General features: G+C 35.8%; 1 protein-coding gene across 4 annotated transcripts in view; it reads left to right on the top strand.

The window, feature by feature from the left end:
* The window catches only part of CEP162 (centrosomal protein 162), a 40,937-nt gene that overhangs the window by 12,377 nt on the left and 3,576 nt on the right, over positions 1-24,984 (top strand). For all 4 annotated transcript variants that reach the window (XM_079326751.1, XM_079326749.1, XM_079326750.1 and 1 more), the window contains 22 exons: positions 1,600-1,752; positions 2,012-2,198; positions 2,999-3,048; positions 4,275-4,390; positions 5,217-5,247; positions 5,627-5,749; positions 6,464-6,655; positions 6,911-6,992; positions 7,843-8,107; positions 9,241-9,508; positions 11,184-11,326; positions 12,118-12,345; positions 12,979-13,113; positions 14,006-14,118; positions 14,868-14,973; positions 15,715-15,841; positions 16,759-16,922; positions 18,336-18,440; positions 19,469-19,693; positions 20,810-21,480; positions 22,295-22,436; positions 22,652-22,750. In XM_079326751.1, the coding sequence (XP_079182877.1) occupies positions 1,600-1,752; positions 2,012-2,198; positions 2,999-3,048; positions 4,275-4,390; positions 5,217-5,247; positions 5,627-5,749; positions 6,464-6,655; positions 6,911-6,992; positions 7,843-8,107; positions 9,241-9,508; positions 11,184-11,326; positions 12,118-12,345; positions 12,979-13,113; positions 14,006-14,118; positions 14,868-14,973; positions 15,715-15,841; positions 16,759-16,922; positions 18,336-18,440; positions 19,469-19,693; positions 20,810-21,480; positions 22,295-22,436; positions 22,652-22,750 (3,725 nt within the window). The remainder of the gene's footprint in view (positions 1-1,599; positions 1,753-2,011; positions 2,199-2,998; positions 3,049-4,274; positions 4,391-5,216; positions 5,248-5,626; positions 5,750-6,463; positions 6,656-6,910; positions 6,993-7,842; positions 8,108-9,240; positions 9,509-11,183; positions 11,327-12,117; positions 12,346-12,978; positions 13,114-14,005; positions 14,119-14,867; positions 14,974-15,714; positions 15,842-16,758; positions 16,923-18,335; positions 18,441-19,468; positions 19,694-20,809; positions 21,481-22,294; positions 22,437-22,651; positions 22,751-24,984) is intronic.

Raw genomic sequence — 24,984 nt, 5'->3', positions numbered from 1 at the left:
GTTTTTTACTCCTGTTCAGCATTTGAACTTTCTATTTTCTACTTGTCAATGTAGCAATATGTATTTATTTAGGTATTAGCTTTCTATACATGTATGCCTTGACCTTTAGACAATGTCTCTGACATTTATTTGTTGCATGTAAGACAAGTCAGTCAGAGCTCTGTATTGAGAAACAGAGCTGAGGTTAGATACAGGAATGTGGATTTCCAAGATGTGGAATCTTATGCACTAAGCCTCCCAATAAGACATGCAAGGAGACTTTTTCATTTAAATCAAGAAAATAAACCTAATCAGCTTTTTAAAAAGGAGGCCCTTGCAACCAAAATGAACATGCTGAGGGCTGCCCAGTAGGGAGGGAAAAGGTGTTGAGATTCCTACTTCCCCAGTTTCCCTTACTCTGAGTACATTTTCAGTACAAAAAAGAGAGGATGGTCCCTTGTCATGATACAGGCAAGTAGGGCATTTTTAAATGGGACTCATATGGGCCTGTGTAGAGAACAGAGGAAGATGCCAGAGCTGAAGCACTTGGTCAGCACATGGAAGATTGATTTAGTGTTATTGATGTATGGATCTCCTCCAGTCTTCTGCAGCAGGAAATGAGCTGTTGTCAGTGTCTTCACCCCTTCTGGTGTGTTCAGCACAAGGACACAGCAAAGCACAGCTACAGCTACAGTCTCAACATCATGTGGCCAGGCAGAATGAAAAAATTCTAAGTGTTACCAACTGACGATTCATGTTGGAAAAGACAGACTTAGTTTCTGTCCCCTTCTGTGAGAATGGTTAAATAATTTAATGTGTCATTTGATAAAATGCATAAGCAGCTTTTCTCCTGTCCCTTCTCCAACAAGAACTTACTCAGAATCTAAGTATAAACTGGAGTGTTCTGCAGGCAGGCAGAAGGGAGTTTTTGAACTAGGAATATCCTACAATATCTGGCTTTTAGTCTTCCATTAGGAAGTAGATGTGGCAGCGTTCTGCTTGAGAGCCAGCATAAAGTTCTTGGGTGGTGTTGAACCCTCACAACAATGAAATTGCAATTAAGAGAGTAACTACAAGTTGTAGTTGCATAAATATATGGAATGGGAGAACTGGGTGTTCATCAATGACTTTTAAGTGACTTTGATTATTGGGGTTTTTTTTTCCTTATAGCCTTTAAACAACAAATGAAATGTAGTTGATAAACCCGGGGCTTAGGAAATGAAAAAAAATCTGTGGTGATCTGAGGTAGTAGATCAAATAAAACAAACTGAGTTTTAAGAAAAAAAAATCAATTTCTGTATAGAGTCTGTGTGTGAGATTGTCTTTCACGAGTAATGTGACGGTAACTCCGTTTTTGCATTTGGCTCGTGCTGAACTTTAGGTATGTTTTCAAATATGAAGGATGGGAAAATAACATTTATAATAGCTTAATTAATTAAGATTTATAGATAGAAGCAGTGGAAACTAGGTGAATGCAACTCATGAGACTGCATATCTTTGCAATTTCAATATGAGATTAAAACTGGTGGTTCAGTAAGGAGACTAGAAAACTGATGAATGATAAGACTAATACAAATATCTTTTAGATGGTAGTCAAGAATATTGCAACTTTTTTCATAGAAATTCTTGAAGCCAATGGAAACTTTGTCAAGATGCAGAACACTTCACAGCCTGTGGGAGAAAGCCATGAAAATATGGATGTAGAAAAGATGCAGCTTCAGAAAAGTAATGGAGATGCTGTCGCTTTGAGTAGAGACAGCCTGGAAACAAATGGTGAGAACTGAGATCCCAACCCATTTCATAAAGTTAATTGGATCTAAATAAGTTACTATTAAAAAAGTTAACCTTAATTCATTTCAAGATAGGATTCTTCACTTCTGTCAGCTGTGTCATGAAGTCTCCTTGTACTAGTTTGTGTTGATTTGATGCCATTAATATTTTATGTGTCTGTCTGTAGTTATTGTTAACTGTTATGGCTATTCTGTGTGGATATACAGCACAGACACAGTTTATTGTCTTTTTTGATATTTAGATTCAGTTTTAGCTTCTGGGCCTAATCAAAGTATTGTGGAAGTTGGATTGGATACTTTGGAAGAACAAGAGGAAAAAGAGATCTTCTTTGCCAAGCTTGAACGAGAAGCTTCCTCTACGATTGATTATTCAAGATTAAATAAAGAGCTGGATTCCAATGATTCTGTCATACTACCACCATTTATACGGTAACTTAGAGGGAAGAAAAGTTGGGGACTGTATTAGTGGGCTTATGTGCCTTGGGTATGGCTACTGAGATTTCATTAGATAATATCCTGTATATGATTCAGTCATCTTTTTTTGTTTGTTTATTGTGGTTTGGCTTTTTTTTCTTAAAGGCAAGGAAAGAAATGAGCTTAATAAATAAAAGTGAGAGCACGACTTAGTGGTGAGTGGATGCAGCTCCACAGTCTTGTGCATTACTCAGTAGTACCAACTCAACATTCATAATTGTAGTTACGTGAAAATAAGTTCAAACATCTGTGAAGAGAAATGGTTGAAGGGTTCAGGCTGCTGTTGCTAAAAATACTGAGTTCAGAGGCAACTTCCAATATTAAAACAGTTGGGGGGGAAGAATTCTCAAGAGCTTTAGATAATGACTGAACTTCTGTTTTATAGGAAAAGGGGAAAGAAAGGAGAGGTGGGTGTTTTGTTAATTTATATTGTTAATCCAGAATGACAGGGTCAGAACAGGAGGCAAACCTTGATGATAAAAATATTTTTAGGGAAGTTAATGTAAATGTTGAGGAAAACGCAGAAAGGGAGTTGTTTTAAGAGTTAGATTGAGAATTTTAGCTGGGAAATACTTTCTTGTAATAATTTCTGACACTTTACCGCTTTTCTTACCTTTGATTTGATTTGTTGGACAAATTACAATTTTTTCTTTTATTACTAATTATAAGAATTATCAGAGTGTAGAGTTCCAAGAAAAAAAAAGATATTTATTTGCTGTCCAAACAGAGAGTAGAATTTTCATTTTGTTTCTCAGAAATGAAAATGCTGAAAAAGAAGAAGAACCTGCACATGAAGAGAAACCTGGTAATACAATCTTTTCTTTCACCTGTAGTTCTTACATCAGCCTTTCAGGCTGTACTTGTATTATGTCTCTGCAGCTGTTGTTCATACAAAGAGGTTAAAGGTTTTACTTTTGCTTCTGTGCTTTTTCTTTTCTTTAGTGGATTTTTGATCTACTGTAAACCAAAAGGCCAAAAAAAAAAAAAAAAAAGGAAAAGCAAAATTAAAAGTAGTAAAAACCCCACAGCAATCGTAAATGAAAAAATAAATTCTGATATTGAAATTTGATTTGATGTTTTATTTACTCCAGCATCTTGACTGTCATCTGTATTTTTGTACCATCTTCTCATGCCTGAGTTTAATCTGTGTAATCTGCAGTATTGCTATTATTTGATTTTCACCTCCAGATTTCCACGCTACCTTTCTTGCTTATTTGTCTTTCACTTGTCATGTTTCTTTGTTTCATACTTCATTGCTGGCATATGGTAGAGTGCATTCATGTAATTTAGTGGATTGTGATTTCAAATTTATATATTTAACTGAACTTTTGAGGGTTCCTGTTGTCAGGCTTGAATTTCCTAAGCAATGAAGGGGATGCATTTGTAAACCATAAACACATAAAGAACACATTATGAACCACTGTTTTGCAAGAGTTCTGATTTAAATGTTACAAGATAACACAGACACTGGAACCTGTAACTACAGGAAAACTGAAACTTGTAAAAGGATCTAGGTAAAAGGTAAAGGATCTAAGGAAAAGCCTTTGGCTTGCTTGCAGAGTTTATTCTCTGACACCCTTAGTTTTAAATAGTGCTTACTCTTGAGTGTGGCTTTTGGCCCACCAAAGCAGGTCATAAGAAGCCAAATTACAGATTCTGATCCTTAAAACTTCTGGACTTGTCAAAGTGAATGTACAGAGTACTTTATCTACAGGGTTGGAATTGCATCATTTCACCCCTGAGAGAGAATAATTGTATAAAAGGAGTCAGTTCAAGTACACCTTGAGGAGACAAAGCATATCTGATGATCACAAGGCAAGCTTGCTTTGAATTTAAGGATATTATGTGTGACTTTCACTGTAGTTTTATTACCACACTCAGTTTTGGAAACTTTCTGTTGCTTTTTTGAAAGAAGTAACATTAGCAGTAGCTGTTCTTAGACAAGGCACTGGGGAAAAGGAGATAGCTGCCTCTTACTGCTTTATCTTCCTTGAGTATTCATTCTATTTGATGTTTATTTTACTCTTTTAGGTAGCTACAGTGAAGATTTTGAAGAAGAAACAGATACTAATCCTACCCTTAAAACTGAGGGAGATCAGGTGAATCAAAACATCATGCCAGAAGTTGATCTAAGTCCTCAAAAACAGGTATAGCTTGCTAAATGTTTATATTACTTGCAGGAATTTTGAAAGCTTTACAGTATATAACTGAATATAGTAAGCCTTTATATGGCATGTACTGTCTGAAAGAAAATACTGGCCCTCAGACTATATCTTTCTATTAAGAATATGCACTTTCCTGTGATAGATCATGGAATGGGTTAAGTTCTTCACAGGGTTTCCTGCTTATTCCTCCTTTGAGTTTAGAAATGAGGACAGAAGTGCATAAATGATGAGCTCAAGTGGAAACTCAGAAGGGGTAGGGATTAATCTCTCAGATCTATTAGGGTGCAATATACTCCTGGATGTAATTCCATAGGTGCATCCCTGGAGCACACATTTAGATTTGGGTTTTTTTCAAAAGTCTATAGAGCACCATGTATTAATTTTTACTAGGTAAACTTATTTGGCTTTTAGTTCTTTTAAAATAAATTTTTAGAGTAGTAATTCTAATAAATTTTTGAAAAGTTAGAATGTAACTCTAAATAATGTGCTTACTGCTACTTAACTTTCTTTTCTCAAATTACAATAAAAGAAATCCAGGAAGGTACAGAAATGCTCCTCTGTTCACTTTGATTTCTGTTCACTTATGAAAAGGTTTATGGAGTACAGGATGTTGAGAACATTTTGTCATCCTCAGGAGAGTTTTAGAAAGTGCATATTCTTGGAGAATGAATAACTGCTTAGTTTTAAGTTCTGAAAACTGTTTTTAGGTATTGGACCAACTTCTAAAGTTTGTCCAATTTTTTTTCCCCCTGTTATTCAAAAAGTAATTGTTTGGGTTTTTTGTTTTTGTTTTCGTTTTTTTTGTTAGGAAGAAGCAAACACTGGCATGCTGGCTAAAGGTAAAATACAAATTTTGATCAGAGGAAGAAGATTGATTGTAACTTAATGAAACTTGCTTACTTAATTTTTAGTGTTTTGATATTTTTCACCTTATTTTATTTTTTTCTACTGAAAATGTGTTGCATTTAAATAGTTACAAATAATCAACATATTGACACTTCAAGGTGATCATGAATGTATTTTCATATTTATTACACCTGCTCAGAACTCGGATTTGTAATCAGAGTTCATTGGTTTTCCATTAATGGCAATAAAATAAACTACATAGTATTTTTTGTATGCTTAAGACATCAAGATGTGCTCTGGTATATTTCTAATTCCAGTGTGGCAAAGTATAAATAAAAGGATTTGTGTTTTCTTTAATATTTATCTTCTTAGTTGTATTGCTTGATTCACAAGATTCTACTGTAGAACTTCAGAAGGCCATTGAAACATCAGATGTAGCTACAGGCAAGCATGATCAGCCTGAAGAAGTCAGTGCAGTTGAAATGAATGGAGCAGGTAAGGAGTGCTTTAAAAAAAACAACAAACAAACAAACAAAAAACAAACCACCACACAACAAAACTCAAAACCTAAAATCTTACTTTATTAAAATAGGTGACTCCAATGTCTTCACCTGTTCTTACATTATTGGGGAACATGAAGCCTTTGGCTTTTGCCAACAAATCTTAAAACCAGGAGGAACTATTTCAGGAAAAAGTGATGCTTCTGATAATAGAAGTGTTTTTACACCTGTTTATTGCAATGTAGCTTTTGATGCTGCAATTTCATATTTAAATACCATCTCCTTTGGTTATTTCTCATATCTAAAATTCTTCTTTGACAGCATTGAACAGAATTATTAAATACATTCTCTTATCAAGCTTTGCACAGCAGTACAGGCCACTTATATCCAGATTATGGCTGTGATGGCACTTGTTAAAATACTCATATAACACAAATCGTTAATTTTAGTACTGTTAAAATATTGAGATGGGGGAGAATGGAGGAGAGGGATGCAAACTATAGATGAGACAATTTAATAGGCACTAATTAACTTGGAAACTTTCTTTTTATAAGAAAAATTAGATTTTTAATTATTCTTTTAATGTAAGTGATATCACTGTTTTCCCTACATAATAGACTAAACTAGCAACTGAAACACAAGCTCCAGTGGGATGTTTCCCAAAACAGAAAATCCAGTAGTGTCTCTTACAAGCCTCCTTTTTTCTCAGGTACTTCCTATGGACAAACCACCAGTGAAATGGAAGCACTACACCAGGCATATCATCACATTGATCAGTCTTTGCAGGACACTGATGAGCAGAAACTGCACAATTCTGCAGTGGCAGTCTCAGAAGGCTTAAGGCAAAGCATTTCACAAAATAATGACATCTATGCAAAAAACATGTCAACTGTTGATTCAGGTAAATAGCTCAAAGGGAGGCATGTATTGTACAAGCTTGTGAAATGAGTTAGTAATTATCTATAATACCATATATATATATATATATAAATTTACAAAACATTTTAACATATATAATAACAATATATAATATAATAATATGAGTAATACCAATATAAATATCCATTTATGAAACATTTTTAAATGTTGTCCTTGTAAAAAATTTTTTTTCTAGGTTGTTTTTACATTTATTTTAGATTTATTTCTCATTATTTAGATTTACCTACTGTGGAAGAATTGATGAAAACAATTGAAGGACATATGTGTAATATCAGAAATTTGGATGTGGATCCTGAAAGGTATTTATTTCAAGGTGCATTTTAAGAATTGTAGTAACTTAAAGCTTCTAATGATTTTGAAAAATACCTTACTGAATAACTCATCTGTCTCTTTTTATTAATTAAATACTGAAGTTTTGTTACATTTTGCACTGGCATTATGGCATTTGCACTGAACTGTTAAATGAGTTATACAGTGTTAATAAGTTTAGACCAGGGATTCCCATACTTACTTTTGGGTAATAAGCAGCAGTGTTTGTCAAATTATTTGGAGGAGTATTTGTCAGTCTCACAGCTAGAATCTCTGCCTTCCCAGTCTTCTGCTCTTTCCCCTTCTCCATACAAGGATTTCAGCCCACATCCTATCCTAGCTCTCCAAACTCCATAATCTAAAGTTGAAATCCCCTTAAGATCAAGCCCCACTGCTGTGATTCTTGCTAACCTGTGCTCCATCCTCGCCTTTATTTGCTGCAACTCTTCTGTCTAGAGCGGACAGCATGGGCCTTGGGACTGTCAGAAATGCACCTTATGCTGAGCAGATGAGTTCAGGGAGCTTATCATGTAGCTGTACTCAGCAGATATACTGCTCATTTTTTTACTAGTGTTAATTACAGGCTTACAGGTGTTTATCTTGTAGCCAGTTTTGCTACCTGCACAAAAACAATCACTTCTGGGAAGCAGCTCCCACAGTGTGGGAGTGAATGTGTATGACTGAGTCTGTGAGATGGATCTTAAAAGAGGCTTAGTAGCTCTTTGTAATTCAGGCAGTCTTTACAGCTGATACCTAAGGAAAAAATGCCCTGCTTTTTCCAGAGTGATAAAAAAGCAAAGGGCAAAAGTCTTATTGTATATGACTTCTTTTTTCTTGTAGTCCTGTGAAACTGGTAGGCAGCACAGAAAATGACCTCATGAGCCACTCACCCTTTGAAGACCCCCAGAGTAATACAGCTTGGGAGAAAAACTTAGTTGAAAAGTTTAACAGAGAAGAAAGCATCTTTCTGCAGACAAATGTGAATGATGATAACTTTCAGAGGATGACTGAGAAAGAAATTCAGACCAGTGAAGTACAGCCTGATATACTAAGAGAAAAAATAGGACAAGACTCTCTGTTTTCAAAAGGAAGCAAAACTAAAAAAGTAAGTATTACCAGCCAGTTTGTTGTTATATGGAAGTAATTTTTAAAGGTATGTATTTTAGACTGTCACTTGATTATGCTCTGATGTTAAGAAATTCAGAGACTGATGTTCTTTTTGTTTAAATTCTCATGTTGCCATTGTTAGTGTTAGAGGTCACCAAGTCCAGTGGACATTGGGACCAGTGGGATTCTTCTTGTCCCAGCCCAGCATGTGCACAGTTGCTGCAATGCCATGTCTCTGCCTCAAGATAGTGATATCTCTGAACATGTGAGCATTAGAGGGACATATCTAAATGCATTTGCACAGTTAGAAATGCAGTTCAGTAAGAATATAGGAGGGACTGCAGTGCTCAGTGTCCAGCTGAGTCAGACAAATGTGTTTACCAGCAATCTGGTTATGTCACCAGCTTTTTTTATCAGATTTTTTGTTCTGTTTCCCAGACTTGTTTCTTTACCTAGTTTTTATTCTTTCCCTACACATCCTGTAAATTTTGCACATTCTTACAGTTATCTCAGACATTCCAGAACAAGATTTATATAATCCCAAATCTTCTTCCTACATCCCCATATTCTTTTCTCCTTGTATCCCTTAAATTGGCTTCATACTCCTTTAGGCAATCATCTCTCGTGTGTGCAAAACATTGTAGAGACAGAGGTTTGGCTGATTCATCCTGGTGGATTGTCCACCAAGGCAAACAGGCTAAACTTCTTAATTTGTAGGTCTTGGGAGTTGTGTGTTTGTTTTTGATGATTGAGTTTAGCAGGGTTCCTCTGCCTGCCACTGTTCTTTTCTTCATGGCTGACTTTCTGTATTCACTGTGTTTATTAGCCTTTGGTTGTGACCTACTTTATTTGGTAAGCAAAAGATCCTGTAATGTCTAGTACAATTAAAATAAAAATAAAATTTCTCAGATCAATTCAGCAGAGCCAGTATAAAATATTTGCCCTGTGTAGTTCTGAAGTAGTGCAGTTCTGCAAAATACTACAAATCTGGTTAAAAGTAATGTTTGCCATCACCCTGAGTCTTATAGTTGTATAGTTTGGTAATTGGTTCTATGTTTAGCACTGGTGAATGCTATCCTCAGTTTACAGCAGAGCCTAAAACTTGTTTTAAACAAATGTATTCTGTCACAGGCTCTTCGGTCTTGTTCCTTGAAGAATGAAAGATCAGAATCAATGACAGCCAAACCAGTGTCATATAAGAATATCAGAAGTCCAGCACCTGTACATAAAAAGAAACCTTCACATGGTCCTCATGGACTGGTTAGAAGTTCTGGCTATGGGAAACCCAGTATACTTTCAAAGCAGTCTTTTCCAGTTAGTGAAAAGAAAACACCAAAAGAAACTTTCAAAAAGACATGTATGAAAGCCAAAAGTCCTGCAGATAGAGCAAAATATAAAGGTAATTCTGTTTTAAGAGCTTTAATTCTGAATTTAAGAGCCAGAAAGATTTGCTTTTAATGCTTCACATTTAAAAATCCCCAAATGTCATAGAGAAATTTAAACTCAAGTGCATTTAAGTACAGATTTTTTTTCTGTATTAGCATGCAATTGCTGTGAGAGGGTCTTTTATATGAATCTTTGTAGTCTTGCTTCATTTCCACTCACATTTACCACCGTTATGTTTGAGACTTATCTATTGTTTGCCAGTAAGACCAAAAGAAAAAACAAACTCTGGTGTTCAAAAATTACAAGTTGATATTTTTCATTGCAATAAATGCAAAGATTCGCTGACTCACTAACCTGTGTGTTTGAGGCTGAATTCCTGTTCTCAGCTTCTTTTGATCTTTGCTTTGCTAGAGTACAAAAAAGTACTAAATATGAATATTTTCTGTTCATGTCTCTTAGAAACACTATGGAAAGGAAAATACCAGTGTAATCCTGTCTAAATTGGGTTGCAAGTTAAGGACTGAACCTTTTTATTTTGGGGTGAAGCCTGAAGATCATGAGGTAGTTCAGCTTAGTGTTTTTTGAAGACAGTGCTATCCCTGAGGCATGGACAAGTAACTCTACAGGTATCCAGCTTTAGTGCACTTCTATCATGCAGTGCTTTTAAAAGCTCTGCAGGTAGTGTCAAGAAAAGCAGTTTAGGATTATGCTGCCTCTCTTAAGGAGATGCTTCAGTGAGAGCTTTTGAACTGAAGAACCTCAGTCCCTCAGAACGTTGTGTCTCTCCCTGAGGAAGAGAAGGTTTTACAGCCTGGTGAAGGTGCTGAAGTGAATGACAAGTACTGAGAAAATAAGACCACTGGCTTCATTCAAACTTGCTCTTCCCTCTCTAGCTATAACCATTCACAATTGCAATTCTAGGTGATTTCAGAAATTAATCTCACCTGGCCTCATTCTGCAGGGGGCTCCTGTATATCTAGGAGGAGAATAGCACTGAATCAAGCAATTCCCAAGTCATCAGTGCTAAGGGAGCACCTTTCTGAGGGGTGTGTGACACTCAAAAGGCATGAAATTTGGAAAAGAATCATTGTCTGATGGGGGATTTTTTCAGGTGTAACATTCCTAAGCAGGAGCATTTGAAATGGCAATTGAAGTTACTATCTGTATTTCAGAAGACTGAGATATGAAGTTGCATGTATGTTAGTGACTCTTGGGGGAACTTTCCTAATTTCTGGTTCCAGTCAAGCTGTTATTTGATACCACAAATAAATGTTGCATTTCTTTCTGTGCTGTCTGCATTCCAAAGTTTATTTTGAAAATTACTGTGTCTTATCTTCCCCATAGCTTGAAGTATGTTGTGTCTCTGTATACTTAGATAACTGGCCACTTCTGGAGTGGAGAAGTGAGGTTAGCCTTGTTTCATGAAGGATTTATTACCCAGCTACTTGTTTCAGTTGTTCTCTTGGGTTTTTTATTATCTTGTCATCAGTTCCTTACTAAAAAAAAAAAAAAAAAAAAAAACGCCCTCCAGTTTTCCAGAGTATATAATTGTTCTCAAGTTTCTGTATTTCATTCAAAATTCAGGTTGTAGAATACTTCATGTACCTACAGGTTGAATCACATATTTTGCTTAAAGACATAAAATTCTGCTTTTAATTTGTTCTATTTTACTTTCTGCCTAAATGAAGAAGCCTTATTTGCTACTAGGATAATAAGATCTGCAACAAATGAACCAACTTTGGAGGGAAGTATTAACAGAGTTTTGTCTGGCCAATCAGTTGTTAGTAATCTTGGACACCAGGCTGTGGATTATAACAGGCAATATCATCATGTGAGTAATAATCAGTGATGCTTCCAATTATAGCATGTACAACTTAGTTTGCAAGCCTATTTTGTCAAGGCTTTTAACAATTATCACAAGGTTGGTAAATACTGAAATATTGAGTGAAATTGGTCAAACACTACTTTTGCTTTTAAAATATGCAAATATAATCATACTGCTTTTCAGTTGCTTGGATAATGCTGTTGCTTTGGTGGTTCTATATAATTAAAGTTCTTTATTAAATTCTAAAAATTACTATTTCATTATAAAAGAAGGTTAAATAGAACTTCTACTTATAATATTCTGCTATGAATTTTTAAACAGTACTACTGTTCATGGATTGTTTACTATTTGCATTGCATTTAATATTTAATAGTATCTTCTGACTTCTCCAAGATAACTGAATTTAAAGTACCATAATGGTTTTTCCTTTTCCCTTATCAACTGCATAAAAAAAGCTATTCATTAATACCTGAAGCATTGCTATTTTTTCTAAAAGTAAGATGCATAATAGAATAATTCTGGTAGCAGTATAGTGACTGTCATATGTGATCTCTTTGTTTCTTGCTGGGTTTTTTGTCTTGTTTTCCACATATGTTTTGCAAATGAAAAGGTCGCTCATGGAAATAAATATTGGATGTTTTGCTGTTAAAATGTTGGGAGGGTTGTATTTTGTGTTGTTTTTTCAAGTGCCTTGTGTTGTTGCTGAGAGCCAGACAAACCATATAAGTAAAACTGATTAGCAGAGTTCTGATGAACAATCAGCTCAGTGTAATGTTTCCCTGAATTTTTTACCCTAGGACTTAGCATTTTCCCCTTTCAAAAATTGTGATAGAGAGCTGTATTTGTTAAAACGAGTACAAGCAGCAGAGGAGGACCTGAACACAGCTCAGGATTTGATTCAGCAGCTGGCCAGCAAGCTTTCACAAAAAGAGAAGGAGATGGAGGCCAAGGTAGCAGAGCTGAAAACACAGCACGAAAAGGAGCTTTCCTGTCTGGGTCAGGAAAACTATGTTCTTCAGAGTAAGGTACTTTATCATCTTGTATCCTGTGCCTAAAGAAGAGAAGAAACATTGCTTCTGAAATTAGAATCAGTGTTACCTTACATGAGTGGCTGATGAGCAGAAAATCTAAATTTACACAGATACTGCAACTTTATGAATGCATAATTGCTGTTACATTTATTGCTTGTGAGACATGATTTTTTTTTTTCCTGGAGATAAACTGTGTTATCCTGAGTTCCCTTACTTTGCTATTTTTAGAGTCCCACAGCAAGTTTTTTGCAAACATTTAATTCACTCTCACAGATACCGCTTGTTATAGATAAGTACTATATGCTGAGATATTGTTTATAGTTCTTGATGCATTTTTCAATGTTGTGTTTTGTCTGTACGAAATATTCCCAGTTATTCCACTTACCCTTGTTGCAGATAACTCCCTGCTTCATAACATACTCTCCTGTCACATAAGAACAGAAACTTCTAGCTTTTCCCAAATATTTTATATCTTTTCTCTGTTTCATAATGTTTCTGTAAAACTCCAGTAAGAGCCACTCATTGATCTGCTCTCATATCTTAATGAAGAGATTGGACTGTAGTCTTACAGAAAATTCCATGTTGCTAACAAAACTTTCTTATTGCTCGTGTGTCTTTTTCTGAAAGCTAAGAAATATGGAAGAGATGGCCCAAGAAAAGAGGTGGAGCCATTCAGCAACAATTCCTGTAACTGAGGAAAAACTGACACAGATACAAAAAGAGATTGAAGATCAAGAAGTAATTATTCAAGGTTATCAACAGGTAACACCACGCATCATGTTAAGCTGTGTTCTATCCAGTTTCAGAAGCAAAGTTGTTTAGTGGTTACTACTTTTCTGTTGAAAACAGGTACCTTGTTTTCTAAAAAGTGGGTGGTTTTCTAAAAAGTGTTTGCCCTGTGAAGGGCAAACATATTGCAGGTTTAAAAAGTCTTTCACATGTCTAGTTTGGACTAAGTTTTTCCACAATTCCATGTAATGTTCTTAATTGTTAAAATTGATAATTTTTCAGTTGAGAACTGGGAAAATACTTTACAGTCAATGAAGAACCACAAACCTTTTGCCCAAATGTAGTTGAAAATTAGTACATTTAAGCAGCATTAGAAATCTGAAAAATTTTGGGTTTTAAAATGTTTTTCTCAAGACCTGAGTGGCAGATTACAAGGTAACCTTATTAGCATGCCTGATTTGTATGACTTAGTCAAGTGGAGAAATAGATAATTCAAGCTTAACAATCCTTCTGAATACTTGCACCTGTAAAATCCAGTATGTAGCTCGACCAGCTTCCAGCTAATGCTCAGCATAATTCCTTTATATAAACACCATGTCTTTCCAATATGAGCATCCCAAACAATGTTTGTTTGTTTCCCAAGGACTGTGGGCAGGCTGAGCTCTGATATATCAGGACTCAACTATGGGCATGTTTTTAGAATGTTGTTGGGACAGTTTGTAGAGGATCTGTCTTAGCTCCTTCCTGCAGAGTGAGCAGACACTTGGATGAGATAGATAATGAAAGTAGATATCCATTTTAGAAGCTCAATTATGAAATATTTAGTGTTTTCTTCCACTGAGAAACTATGAGATTCATAGAAAATTGTTTTATAACTGTGGAAAACAGTAATGTATGAACATGCTTTTACTTCATCTCAACTTAGGAAAATGAGAGGTTATACAAACAAATGAAAGAGCTACAAATCCAAAACAAAAAAAATGAGGAACAAATGTTTAAGGAGAATCAGTGCTTAAAGTCTGAATTAACACACTTAAGGTAGGTTCATTTACATATCTGACTTAAAATCTCTGGAGTTTTCTTCTGTTTATTTTATTTTATGAAGAACCATTGTAGAGTCTATCAGGTGCATGTTTTCTAGTGTTTCTCAAGTTTGTGGGTTTGTTTCTTCTTTTGAGAATTGATTTGTTATGGGCACTTAATTCTTTGTTTTCTTGATGGTTTTGCAAACGTGTGGGAAGATTAGAGACTTCCACTTGGGAAATACTTCAATGTTCTTATTCATATCAAAATGCATAATACATTATAATGCACTTGTTCTGATATTAAGGCTCTGCTGATGTTGTTAAGATGTTTTGATGCTGTTGTAAGATACGCGGTAGACCTGGGGTCACAAGAGGTTCTGCTAGTGGAGAAACCGTTCTATTCACTGTAGGTCCTGTGAGATTTGCATCCTGTGTTAGCAATGAGAAAACAACAATCTATCATTTGTGTGTACTTCTAAACTACAGATCTTTGCTTTGGAGAGGCCTGTAAATGAGTTCCACTGATGCTGGGTAGATTTTTGTTTCCTTCCCTTGTGGAGCCCAAATAAACAAGTGTGCCTTACAGTGAATTTTGTTTGCATACAAATGTTGTGCATATTTGCTTCTCTTTTTGTTTTGAACCTCCACAGATTGACTTTGTGGTACAGTTTGGGGGGCAGGGGATTGTGATTGTTTTTCAGTAGCCATTGATAGTATGCTGATTCACCACATTGCATAACTGCTTTTGCTGTTACTGTTTAGAGAAAAGATAGAGAAGACTAATAACCAATCCCGAATCATGCAGGATTCTGAACCAGCCAGAAATCAGAGTTTCACAGAATTGATTTCAGAGCTTCGGGCAGCACGGGTAGGTATATACCAGCCTGTAAGATAACAGAGTAGTGCCTTTGCTTGTTGTGCAGAAATACAAATAATACTGCTGGAAACGTGTGGCTGATGCACACAGGCCTGATGTGGCCTGCTCAGCAGATCAGATAGGAGCACACTAGCAGTAACATACCTACATGCACATGCCTAGACACTCAGTCTGTTTACTGGCTGCTCCCAAAATCTCAGCCCCCCCAGTTGATTTTTGCTGTACCTGTGCATACCTAAAACTGAGGGGCTCCATCTCTAGAGGTGGGTATGGCACCAATGTGTTTTGTCCTACTTGGTCTTGAGGTTTGTTAGTGTTCATGTGTAGCAAAAAGAAGAGAGACTGCCTGCAGAAAATGGCAAGATGAAGAATGTAGTAAGGTGAGCTGTTGAACCAGCTTTCCAACATATATCTGTCCATTTAACCTACAGTCTTCAGACTCAGAAGAAACTCAAGCCATTTTCTTTACTGACCCTCTCAAAAGGCAGAAGTTTTCTACTTGCATGGCAGTTAAGTAAGGCTTAAAAAATCTGGGGTTTGGGGGTTTTTTGATATTTAGCTTATGTTTTCCCATGCTCTGCCATAGCAATACCAAAATTAAAAGACTATTGTTGCTGTGGTCAGATGGAAGTGTTGTGATTTAATATTTGTTTGATAAAAAGGCATGCTCAGGGGTTTTCTGTGATATTATATGTTTAGTTTTTAATGTTTTGCTGTTTTCTCTAAAACCAGAAAGAAGAAGCTAAATTACAAGAAGAGATAAGACGTCTAAAACAAGATAAGCAAGCTCTTGAGGTAGACTTGGTACAAGCCAAGAAAGAGAGAGATTTAGCAAAAGTCCAGATTGCATCTGCATCAAGTAAAGCACCTTAATTTTGTTGAATAATTTTGGTTACTTTGCATTTCAGTAAATAAATACAAAACAAGTAACAAAAACTTAATTCTTATTGAAGTATTACTTAGTGAAATGCATCTAGAGCATTTCCAAATAAGCATTTCCAATGTTAGAAGTCTAATCTTCTAACAAAAACATGGTGAAGGACATGCTGCAGTGCTTTTGGTACTCTATTAGAAAGTGTCTTTCTGTATCCAACCAAACTCTTTGTTGTGGCCTGTTAAGTTTGATTTCTTGCCCATCTTTCACTGGACATGGAAAACTGATGATTTTAATTATGTGACAACTCTGTACATAAGAAAAGATTGTGTTACATCTTAGTCTCCTATTTAGATCTTGCCCATTTTTTGCCTGTAATTTATGCCTTGGGACTTTTTTCAGCATTCTTATTAGAGCTTTTTCCAGTTTGAATTAATGAGAGAGGGCTCAAAATTGAACTCTCTCATTTCCAATGCCAGGCATCACAAATGCTAAGTGCTGTAATATTTACCTCCATGTCTCTTCTGAAAATGCTTGATCCCTAAATGGGAAGAGTATCATCAATATGTATCTAAGCATATATTCTATGTTGTCATCTTGATACTGATGGTCTGCTTACTAGAGCTCAATCAAGAATAGATCTCCCTAAGAATCTTTTTAAATATTTTCTGTGGTGAACTGTAGGCCATTGAGTACTGCTATGTATGAGAGAAATAAAGGGGTTTTTACAAATATTGCTGCTTTTAAAATCTTAATTAGGATCTGGTTTTAAAACTACTGCAGTAACAGTATTGTCAAAATGGTAAATGTATGAAAAATGCTGAGGAAGACAGTGTTGACTAATTACTCCTTCAAAACATAATTACTAATAAAACAATTCTGAGAATGTTTTATTCTTGTAGGTGAGAAGTCTTACGAATTTAAAGTTATGGAAGACTCATACAAACAGGAAATAACTCATTTAAAAAAAAGACTTCAGTGGTATGCAGAAAATCAAGATCTTCTGGATAAAGATGCAGCCCGTCTTAAAGATGCAAGAGAAGAAATTGAGAAACTAAGACTAGAGGTAGTAATATCCAGCTTCATCTAAGAAGTTGGAACAGGAAATTGTTTCTTTTTCCAGTGATGAATGTAATGTAATTATTTCCTTCATACTAATTCCTTTTTTTTAGTTCTATTGGACTTCTTGGCTATGCCTTTGGGAACAAAAGTATCATACTTCCCTAAAACCTTCAAATTTCTTGACCTAAGGGACATAAGTATATTGTTACATTAACAGCTAGGAACACCCTCCTTCTCATTCTCTTTTCTTTCTTTTTGCTCCATAGTAACTTAGGCAACACTTTTTTTTCCTCTCAAGTAACAGTTCTGCACTCATTCTTAGGAAAAAATCTCTGGTTACTACAGTAGGGAGGTAAAACCCAAAACACTCAAAATATAAAGCAAACAAATCTAATACATGAATCTTGAATACTGCTGAGATTTTCATTGTCTGCTTGTCTGTACATTTCACTTAGGATTCACAAAATTAAAAAATTTTACCGATGCTAAAATATAACTGATCTTGGAATCTTTTTATGGTGTTTTATTAGAGAGATTGCAGATGAAAGGAGGTGCTTCTGAGGGAGCAGCCAGGGATGGACACTGCCATATCAAACTTTGATCAGTATATCATCTGATCAGTCATATCATTGGATCAATATATCATCATGAAAGAAAATTTTTTTATTGCCATTTTCTGTGGGCTGGACTGGTGTCTTAAAAATTCTGGTGCCTCAAGCTGTGACTTCATTGAAATAATCATATCAATCAAGCTATGAAATGCTGACATAAAACCATGACTTATACTAATATTACAGTGTGGGATAGAATTCAACATAGGAATATTTTTAAATATCAAAGGTATAATATCTCTGTACAGAGATCATGGTAACTAATAAAGATAGAAAATTCAATATTAGATTATAGCTTTGAGTCCTCATGGCCCGACTTCATGGGAATGCAGGAACGTGAGTTATCCAGGTCCTTCCCCTGATTCTGGAACTCAGATTTTATCTAGGCATAATATAATGTTGCCTTTTGGCCACTTCTATATCTCATGACATAGTGTAGCCTTGCAAATCACAGACCATTTCCTAAACTCATCCTGAAGCATGGAATGCAATGTAGTACTTTATATGACAGCTTGTTAATCAAGCCTGCATACTGGCAGTATGAAAGAAAGAAACAGTTTTACTGGTATGAGGACAAGAGAGTCCCAGAGCTGAAATTCTCTTTTAGATTTCCATATCTAGTTTCAGTTGCTTTGGAGAAGGAAGCTGTCACGTGGGTTAAGTCTGAAGAACCATTTAATACAGAAATTACAAGTTTTTAAGTGGCAGAATACTTCCATTTTATCACATGTGTTTGAAATGCTTTTGTACTACAGGGCAATTTCTCTGAATACATATTTCAGTTTGTCTCCTCATAAATGGGACAGGTTGAGAAGCTCAGAGCTGAAGCAGGAGATCAGTGTGTGCAACAGAAGAAACGTTTGCGAGATAGAGCAGCGGATGCTAAAAGAATTCAGGATCTTGAGCGACAAGTATGCAATAAAATAACTGCCTTTCCTTTAACCTTTATATCAGATAAGGTCTCTTAAAACCCCAGTGCTTTCATAAGGATAAAGCATAGCATGATGTTCTGTGATAAAGTAACTTGTGTTATTGGACACTCATAATCACAAAAAGCTGCAATTATTTACTTAGACTGCTTCCTGTTACTGTATTCTAACAAGATGGTATCCTTTTTAAAATCTTTTAAAATAACTGTTTAGAGTTTCTTCAAAAGGAGAAAGCCAAAGCTTGCTGTTTATCTTCTAAGACTCTTGTCTACCTTCAATAATTCCTTAAAAGCAAGAATTTCAACCAAGGTGATTCAAAAGTAGGGGTTTTAATTCTGTTGATTCCTACAAGATTAATGAAAACTGTGGGAGTGGATACCTTAAAATCCATGTTTCTACTAAAGAAACATCAAGTGGAAGTAGGCCTTCATGAATTTTAGGAGGTGGCAGTTGCATTAGTTGGAGATGTGGGACTCATGAACAAGAGCCTTTGCAGGGTTCTGATATGTGTATCTTATCCATAGATAAGAGAGGGGCTTGTTATTAATGTTGCATGCAAAGTGCTAGTTTTACATTATTGCAGAATACAAATAAAAGGCATACAATCTGTTATTGGGAGAATAGTGCAAATATCGCTATGAAATATCTGTAAAAGTTGTAAAAGTAGAATGTGAATGCAAATCCAGAAAAAAAGTATAGTCACAGCATTCAGAGCCATGCTCGAATCCCTTTTTTTGACTTTCTTTAGACTGTTGACATAAAGCAATCTGATGGCCAGAGCAATATTTTGTTTAAGATCATGTGTAAGTTAGTAAGAGACGATGAGTCTTGCTTTTCTTTAAACAAAAACATAAATGGGAGGAATATAAAATAATCCTCAATATAGAATGTAGTTTTCATTCTTCTACCTTAAAGGAATAAAATTTGTTAACATTCTGTCATTTATTTCTGTTCCCTTTTCATTAGAACTTTATTATTTTTGACCTTTGACTTAATTTTCTTATGAATAGATCAGAGAAATGGAAGGAATTCTAAAAAGAAGGTATCCAAATTCTTTGCCTGCTTTGATTTATGCTGCTGCTGCTGCTGAGAAAACAAATGATCTTTCAGCTAAAACAAATACAGTTGAATTTTTGGAGAGAAGAATAAAGAAATTAGAAACAGAACTTGAAGGTAAAGATGATGAAGCTAAGAAAAGCCTCCGTGCCATGGAACAACAGTTTCAAAAAATAAAGGTAAAAGTTGAGTTGTTTACTTTTGCAAGGAGCAGTCACAACTGGAGTCTAACACAGGGTAATGGTTAAATGGTTAAATGGTTAAAATGGTTAAAAGGCAAAGACCACTATCAAGGGAAAAAAAAATACTCAAAAGAATTTAGACCCAGAATTTCAGTACCTTCAGCACCTAAGATAAAAATAGCACTGAGAGGGGACTATTGAAACAAAGAGGACATGTTCTTGAGGCATAATAATTTAATTCTTACAATTAAAGTAAGTGGTTTTCACCCTGTGGGTGACAGTAGCTGCTTATCTAATTCTTTGCTGTACCAAAGGCTGTGATTCAGAGGTTGCTGACTGAGCACTTCTGCAGGGAACATTGGGAGCCACTGAACATGCTGTCCAAAAATTACATGATAGTGAGCCTAAAGGCTTAGGTTAGGAAACGTGGAAGTCTGGCATTTAACTTCAAGGAAAAGTTGAACTTCACAGGTGCTTAATGAGCAAGAAAGAAAAGTATTGGCCAGTTGTTCCACCTCTTCTCCACAAGTCACTCATCATACTTTCCTCAAAGGCCATCCAAGCAGTTTAGAAGGTTAGGTTTTCCTCCACTCATTAGGAGAAAAGGTTCTGTGTCTCTCTGAATTCATACTTCTATCTTCAGACTTATATACACATAAAAAGAAATATCTGTTCTGTTAAAAATTAAGATATTTTGAAAAATGCAAAGTACAGTTTTGAACATGTGTGACATGAATGTTTGTCAGCTGGCATATAGCAAGTACATACATAATGACAAAATTAACATTGGTAGCATCTGAAGAGAACTCAATTACATAAAAATTAAATATTTTCTTGTCAATATAATTTTATATCCCAGGGTTACTGCATCCATTGTGATTAGATTATTTTGTCATAAATGTTTTGAGTAATTCTGTTTTACAGCAGACTTAATTATTTCACTTGCTAATTTCTGAACTGATTGAGTAGTTTGTGAGTAATCAGGATTTGTATCCTGTCTTTTGAAATCTTCCTTCAGATGGGCAGTAACTTTAAAGAGTAATAGGAGGAGCTAGTAATAACAGTGCACTTATGCAACTGCTTTTTTGTTCCTGCTTTCTACTGCCCTCCCAGATACAGTATGAACAAAGACTTGCAGAGCTTGAGCAACTTCTTGCCTATGAATTTACGAATGAAACACCAAAACTGAATGGTGATAAAGCCACTTCTGCAGAACTTGAACAGCAGCTTCAAAATCTAAAGGAGACCCATCAGATCACTGTTGGAAACCTCCAAACAGAAATTGAAAATCTTAAAAGTCAAAATTCCCAATTAAAACTCAGAAGTAAAAATGATAATAAAGACTTAGAGTCCACGGACTTTAAGATAAAACATGGTAACACAAAAGACAGGTTGTTAAAACTAAATGAAGAACTGGTCACCAAAAATAGAGAAATACAAGACCTCACAAAAACTGTGGAGAAACTTCAAAAAGAAAGGATGGTGATGTTGTCTGATAATAATTTGAGAAGTAAAACGAACACTAATGGAAACTCTACAGAGGTCTTGAAAAAGAATACCTCAGCAAGAGATAGAAAGAATTCCAACAACAATGAACCCTGTCGAAGCATTTTCAGTGATGACAAAACACACCAACCACATACCTTTTCTGATTCTCATCTCTCGGAAGTTCTGCAAGAAAATGCACATCTGAAAGAGGAGCTGGAGAGACTGTCCCTAGAAATGAGCCAGCAGCGGGTGACGTCTCAAGCAGCACTGGCTTATTCTGAAAGTAACATGCGAAGGTAAATGTTCAACATTTTCCTTTAAAAACCATCTTAAAGTGTTGGAAGATTTAGGATTGAAGTAGCACATTAGCATATCAGCCATGTGTGAAGGCTGCTTATGACTTCATTTGTACTGTTTTCTGACTTTGGGAGGGGTTTGGGGGTTTGTTGTTACTTTGTGGTTTTTTAAGCAGTGCACTGTCACAGTTCTTTCTACAGGCAAACCTGCCTTCATGCTTCTTTTAATACTACAATTTCTTACACTTTTAAGTAAAATATCTCAGTGTAAATCATCATATCTTAGATGCTTTGTATGTATAGCATCAATACTTGGTCCATGTTCTTTCCTTCAAACCTGGGGTATGCTTTCAGTGGGATTTACTTGGCCAGCTGTAGAAACCTTATACTTCACCTAGTGTATCTTAGGTTCTTTCACAATCAAAGTAGAAGAAACTGGCATATTTAGATTGCAACACATTATTTTCTAAAATAGGTACCTAAGAGAAGATAGCTGCATTGTGATTAAAAAGCATGTGTTTTCTCAACACTGTTTTTAATAAGAGGAACCAGCAAAGATGATTGACTGAATTTTCATTATCTAACAGCCTCTAGTTAGATGATAACACATATCCACCATTGTTGGTTTCCCTTCCTTTCCTCCTTCATAGCAATAGGAGTAATGGTGCTCCTGTCTTGCAAGGTTTTGTTATGAAATATCAAAGATGTGCCACCTTTAACATTTTTGTTATTTAGCATGTTCAAGTGAGAATCTGCTGCATTTTTGAAGAACTGTATCTGCTTTATTACATCTCTTTTCTCTTGCTCTGTTCAGGATGAAGGAAGACACAGCAGAATACATTGCATCTCTGAAGGCTTCCCACCAGAGGGAAGTCGAGAAGCTTGTTTGCCAGCATGCAAAGGAACATTCTACTTCTAAAGTAGCTGAACTAAAGAACAGAATTTCAACACAGGAGGTAAGGTACTGTAGATATATCTCTGGCTTCCTTGTAGGCCTCTTCAGATACTGGAAGGTTGCTATAGGGTTTCCACACAGCCTTCTCTTCTCCAGGCTGAACAGCCCAAACTTTCTTAGTGCTGCTTATTCTTTTCTGTACTTCTCCTGCACAGGTTTTCACATGTTGTCATGGGTGTGTATGCTAATGACAAAATATTTTTAAACCTTTTGTAGATATTAATAAAACATCTTCAAGAACAACTTGGTGAACAAGAGAGACGTCAAGAAGCTCTTCTCATTTCACAGATAAGAGAGCAACTCCTACAAAAAGAGGTAAATTTCAATGAGGGTACCTTAGTCTAATAAGAGTTTTCATCTTCATTCATGTCAAGCCTCAACTAATATATAGTAAAATATGTCTTAGAAACAAAATCTTTTTCAGTTGCTTCTACATCAGTTATCCCTGAGAATGCAAAGTTTTTCCATTGTGACCAGGTGAACAACACAGAACATAGAACTTTGAGCCTTGTTGATTTTAATCCTTTTATTATTCTTCTTATTTTGTTTCAAATGTCTGGCATCTGTATGAAGTTTGATCAGCAGGTTAATCCAGGTTTTCATATCCTCTGAGAGTGATGGTGGGTAGTGGTAAATAGACCACAGGACTTTTTCTTTATTCCTCTTTATTAAGAGGATTTTTTATTACTATTTTCAAAAGCTTTTGGTTTTTTTCATCCTTCATTGCCACAAAACTGACAGGCAGTTATATACTTGGCTTTCTTCTCTGCTATCTCTGGAACTTAATGTGTCTTAAGAGGAGAGTTAGCTATAAAATTATGAAATTCAATGGTTTTGAGAGAAGAATATAGGGTTTTTTTCTAATCTTCTACTTCTATCAATAGCATATAATCTAAGAATTGTACTTGTTCTTATCTTTGCTTTTGGGTTAATGTTGTGTCAAATTGCTGTCTACCTTCCAGCTCAAGCTTTTAGAACCATTGGCTATGCTTTTCTTGTTCTTGAAGTATTGCCAGTCTTTTTGTTGCCATCTCCTGTTCAGGAGGAGGATGTAGCCTGTCTCAGCATTCTGCCTATGCTTCATTCACTGTCTCCTTGATGTATGAGCATCACTAATATTAACTTAATTTTGATAATACTCTAACTTGCAAGGGGTTATTAAAAGTGATTAATTGCAATCTCACTAAGCTCAGATTTATCTGAGTATTTTATCTTACACATGGAAAACTCCACCTCTGTTGTGATGTACTTGTATAAAACTGTGGGTTTTTAGGGGGAGAAAAAAGATGTCCTATTAAACAAGTTCTGTGTTTGCAGAAAGGAGACTTTGGGTTCATATAGATGATGGCTTTCCTTACAAAGCTTGTTTCAACCCAGTGGTGTTAATGTATGTAATACTTCTTCCTGGAAAAACAGGGCAAGAGTACAATGAGACAGGTGTTTTTGTTTCCTCTATGACAGATTATTGACAGTGATGGTTTAAGAGAGTGATCATCCAATCTGACCCACGTGGTAGAGGCCAACTTCAAGGTGCTGGTATTTAAGAAAATGTAAAGGAGTATCTTTGTTACAGAAATCATTGCAAGACTGTACAGAGAGAAGTATCTATGTAAAGTCTTGCTTTTGCCCTCTAGCACAACTTCTGTCCTGCTTTTAAAGTACATCTTAAAAGCATCGAGTGGTTAAATAAATTTTGCTGAGAAAAGAAGACAGCCAAACTTGCACATGGAAATAGTAATGATAGGGGAAAGGGCCTCACTGGCAGGAGGATTGAGTCCTCTTTCTAAAATGGTGGTACATCCAAAAAGGCAAAGCTTTTCCAGAGACTTCTTGGAAGATTGTTATTTGAATTCCAATCTCAGAAACACTATTCATGGATGTTTTCCATTAACTGAGTACTTCTTTTCCTTAACAGCTTGCCTGTAGTACTACATTGTACTTGATGTGGTTCTGTTACTGGCAAAATACACAAAGCCCATTTTCTCCTGAGGCTTTTTCCCCTCGTGAGATCTTTCCTCTATGATTTTTTAATTGTATATTCGAGACCACACATCAGCCCTTCCCTTCAGAGGGGCAACTTAGCAGCTGAGCAGCAGACACTGCTGCATAGACCCTTTGAAACAAAGACTTCTGCTCCTCTGACAAATGTGGCTTAACAGGTTCAAAGCTGCTGAAGTAAGGGACAAGCAAAAATGCACTGAAGTAGGCCTTGTTATTTTAGAAAGCCACCTTAAAATGGAAATAACAGTAAGCTGCCTTAGAGTCTCTTCTCAAGAAGAGTGACAACATCTTATGGAGACACAATGCTTCCAGCTACTTGAATTCACAGCAGAGAGCCAAGGGTGGCTGATTCCTTGAAGAGGGTTAGCAGCTCTCAGATACATTGGCTAAGGGGAGCTAAGGACTATCATAAAAGTTAAAGATGTCAAAGTTTTCCCCTTAGTTTACATATACAGATTAAGAGTGACCATAAAATAATTTGGATGTTAAATTAAGGAATATCAAGTTACTTAAAATAGGCAAAGAATGAGAATAAACCAGTAGGGCTT

This window comes from Erithacus rubecula, assembly GCF_903797595.1.
Source record: "Erithacus rubecula genome assembly, chromosome: 2".
NCBI classification, from domain to species: domain Eukaryota; kingdom Metazoa; phylum Chordata; class Aves; order Passeriformes; family Muscicapidae; genus Erithacus; species Erithacus rubecula.
This window is presented reverse-complemented; position numbering and strand designations above follow the sequence as displayed.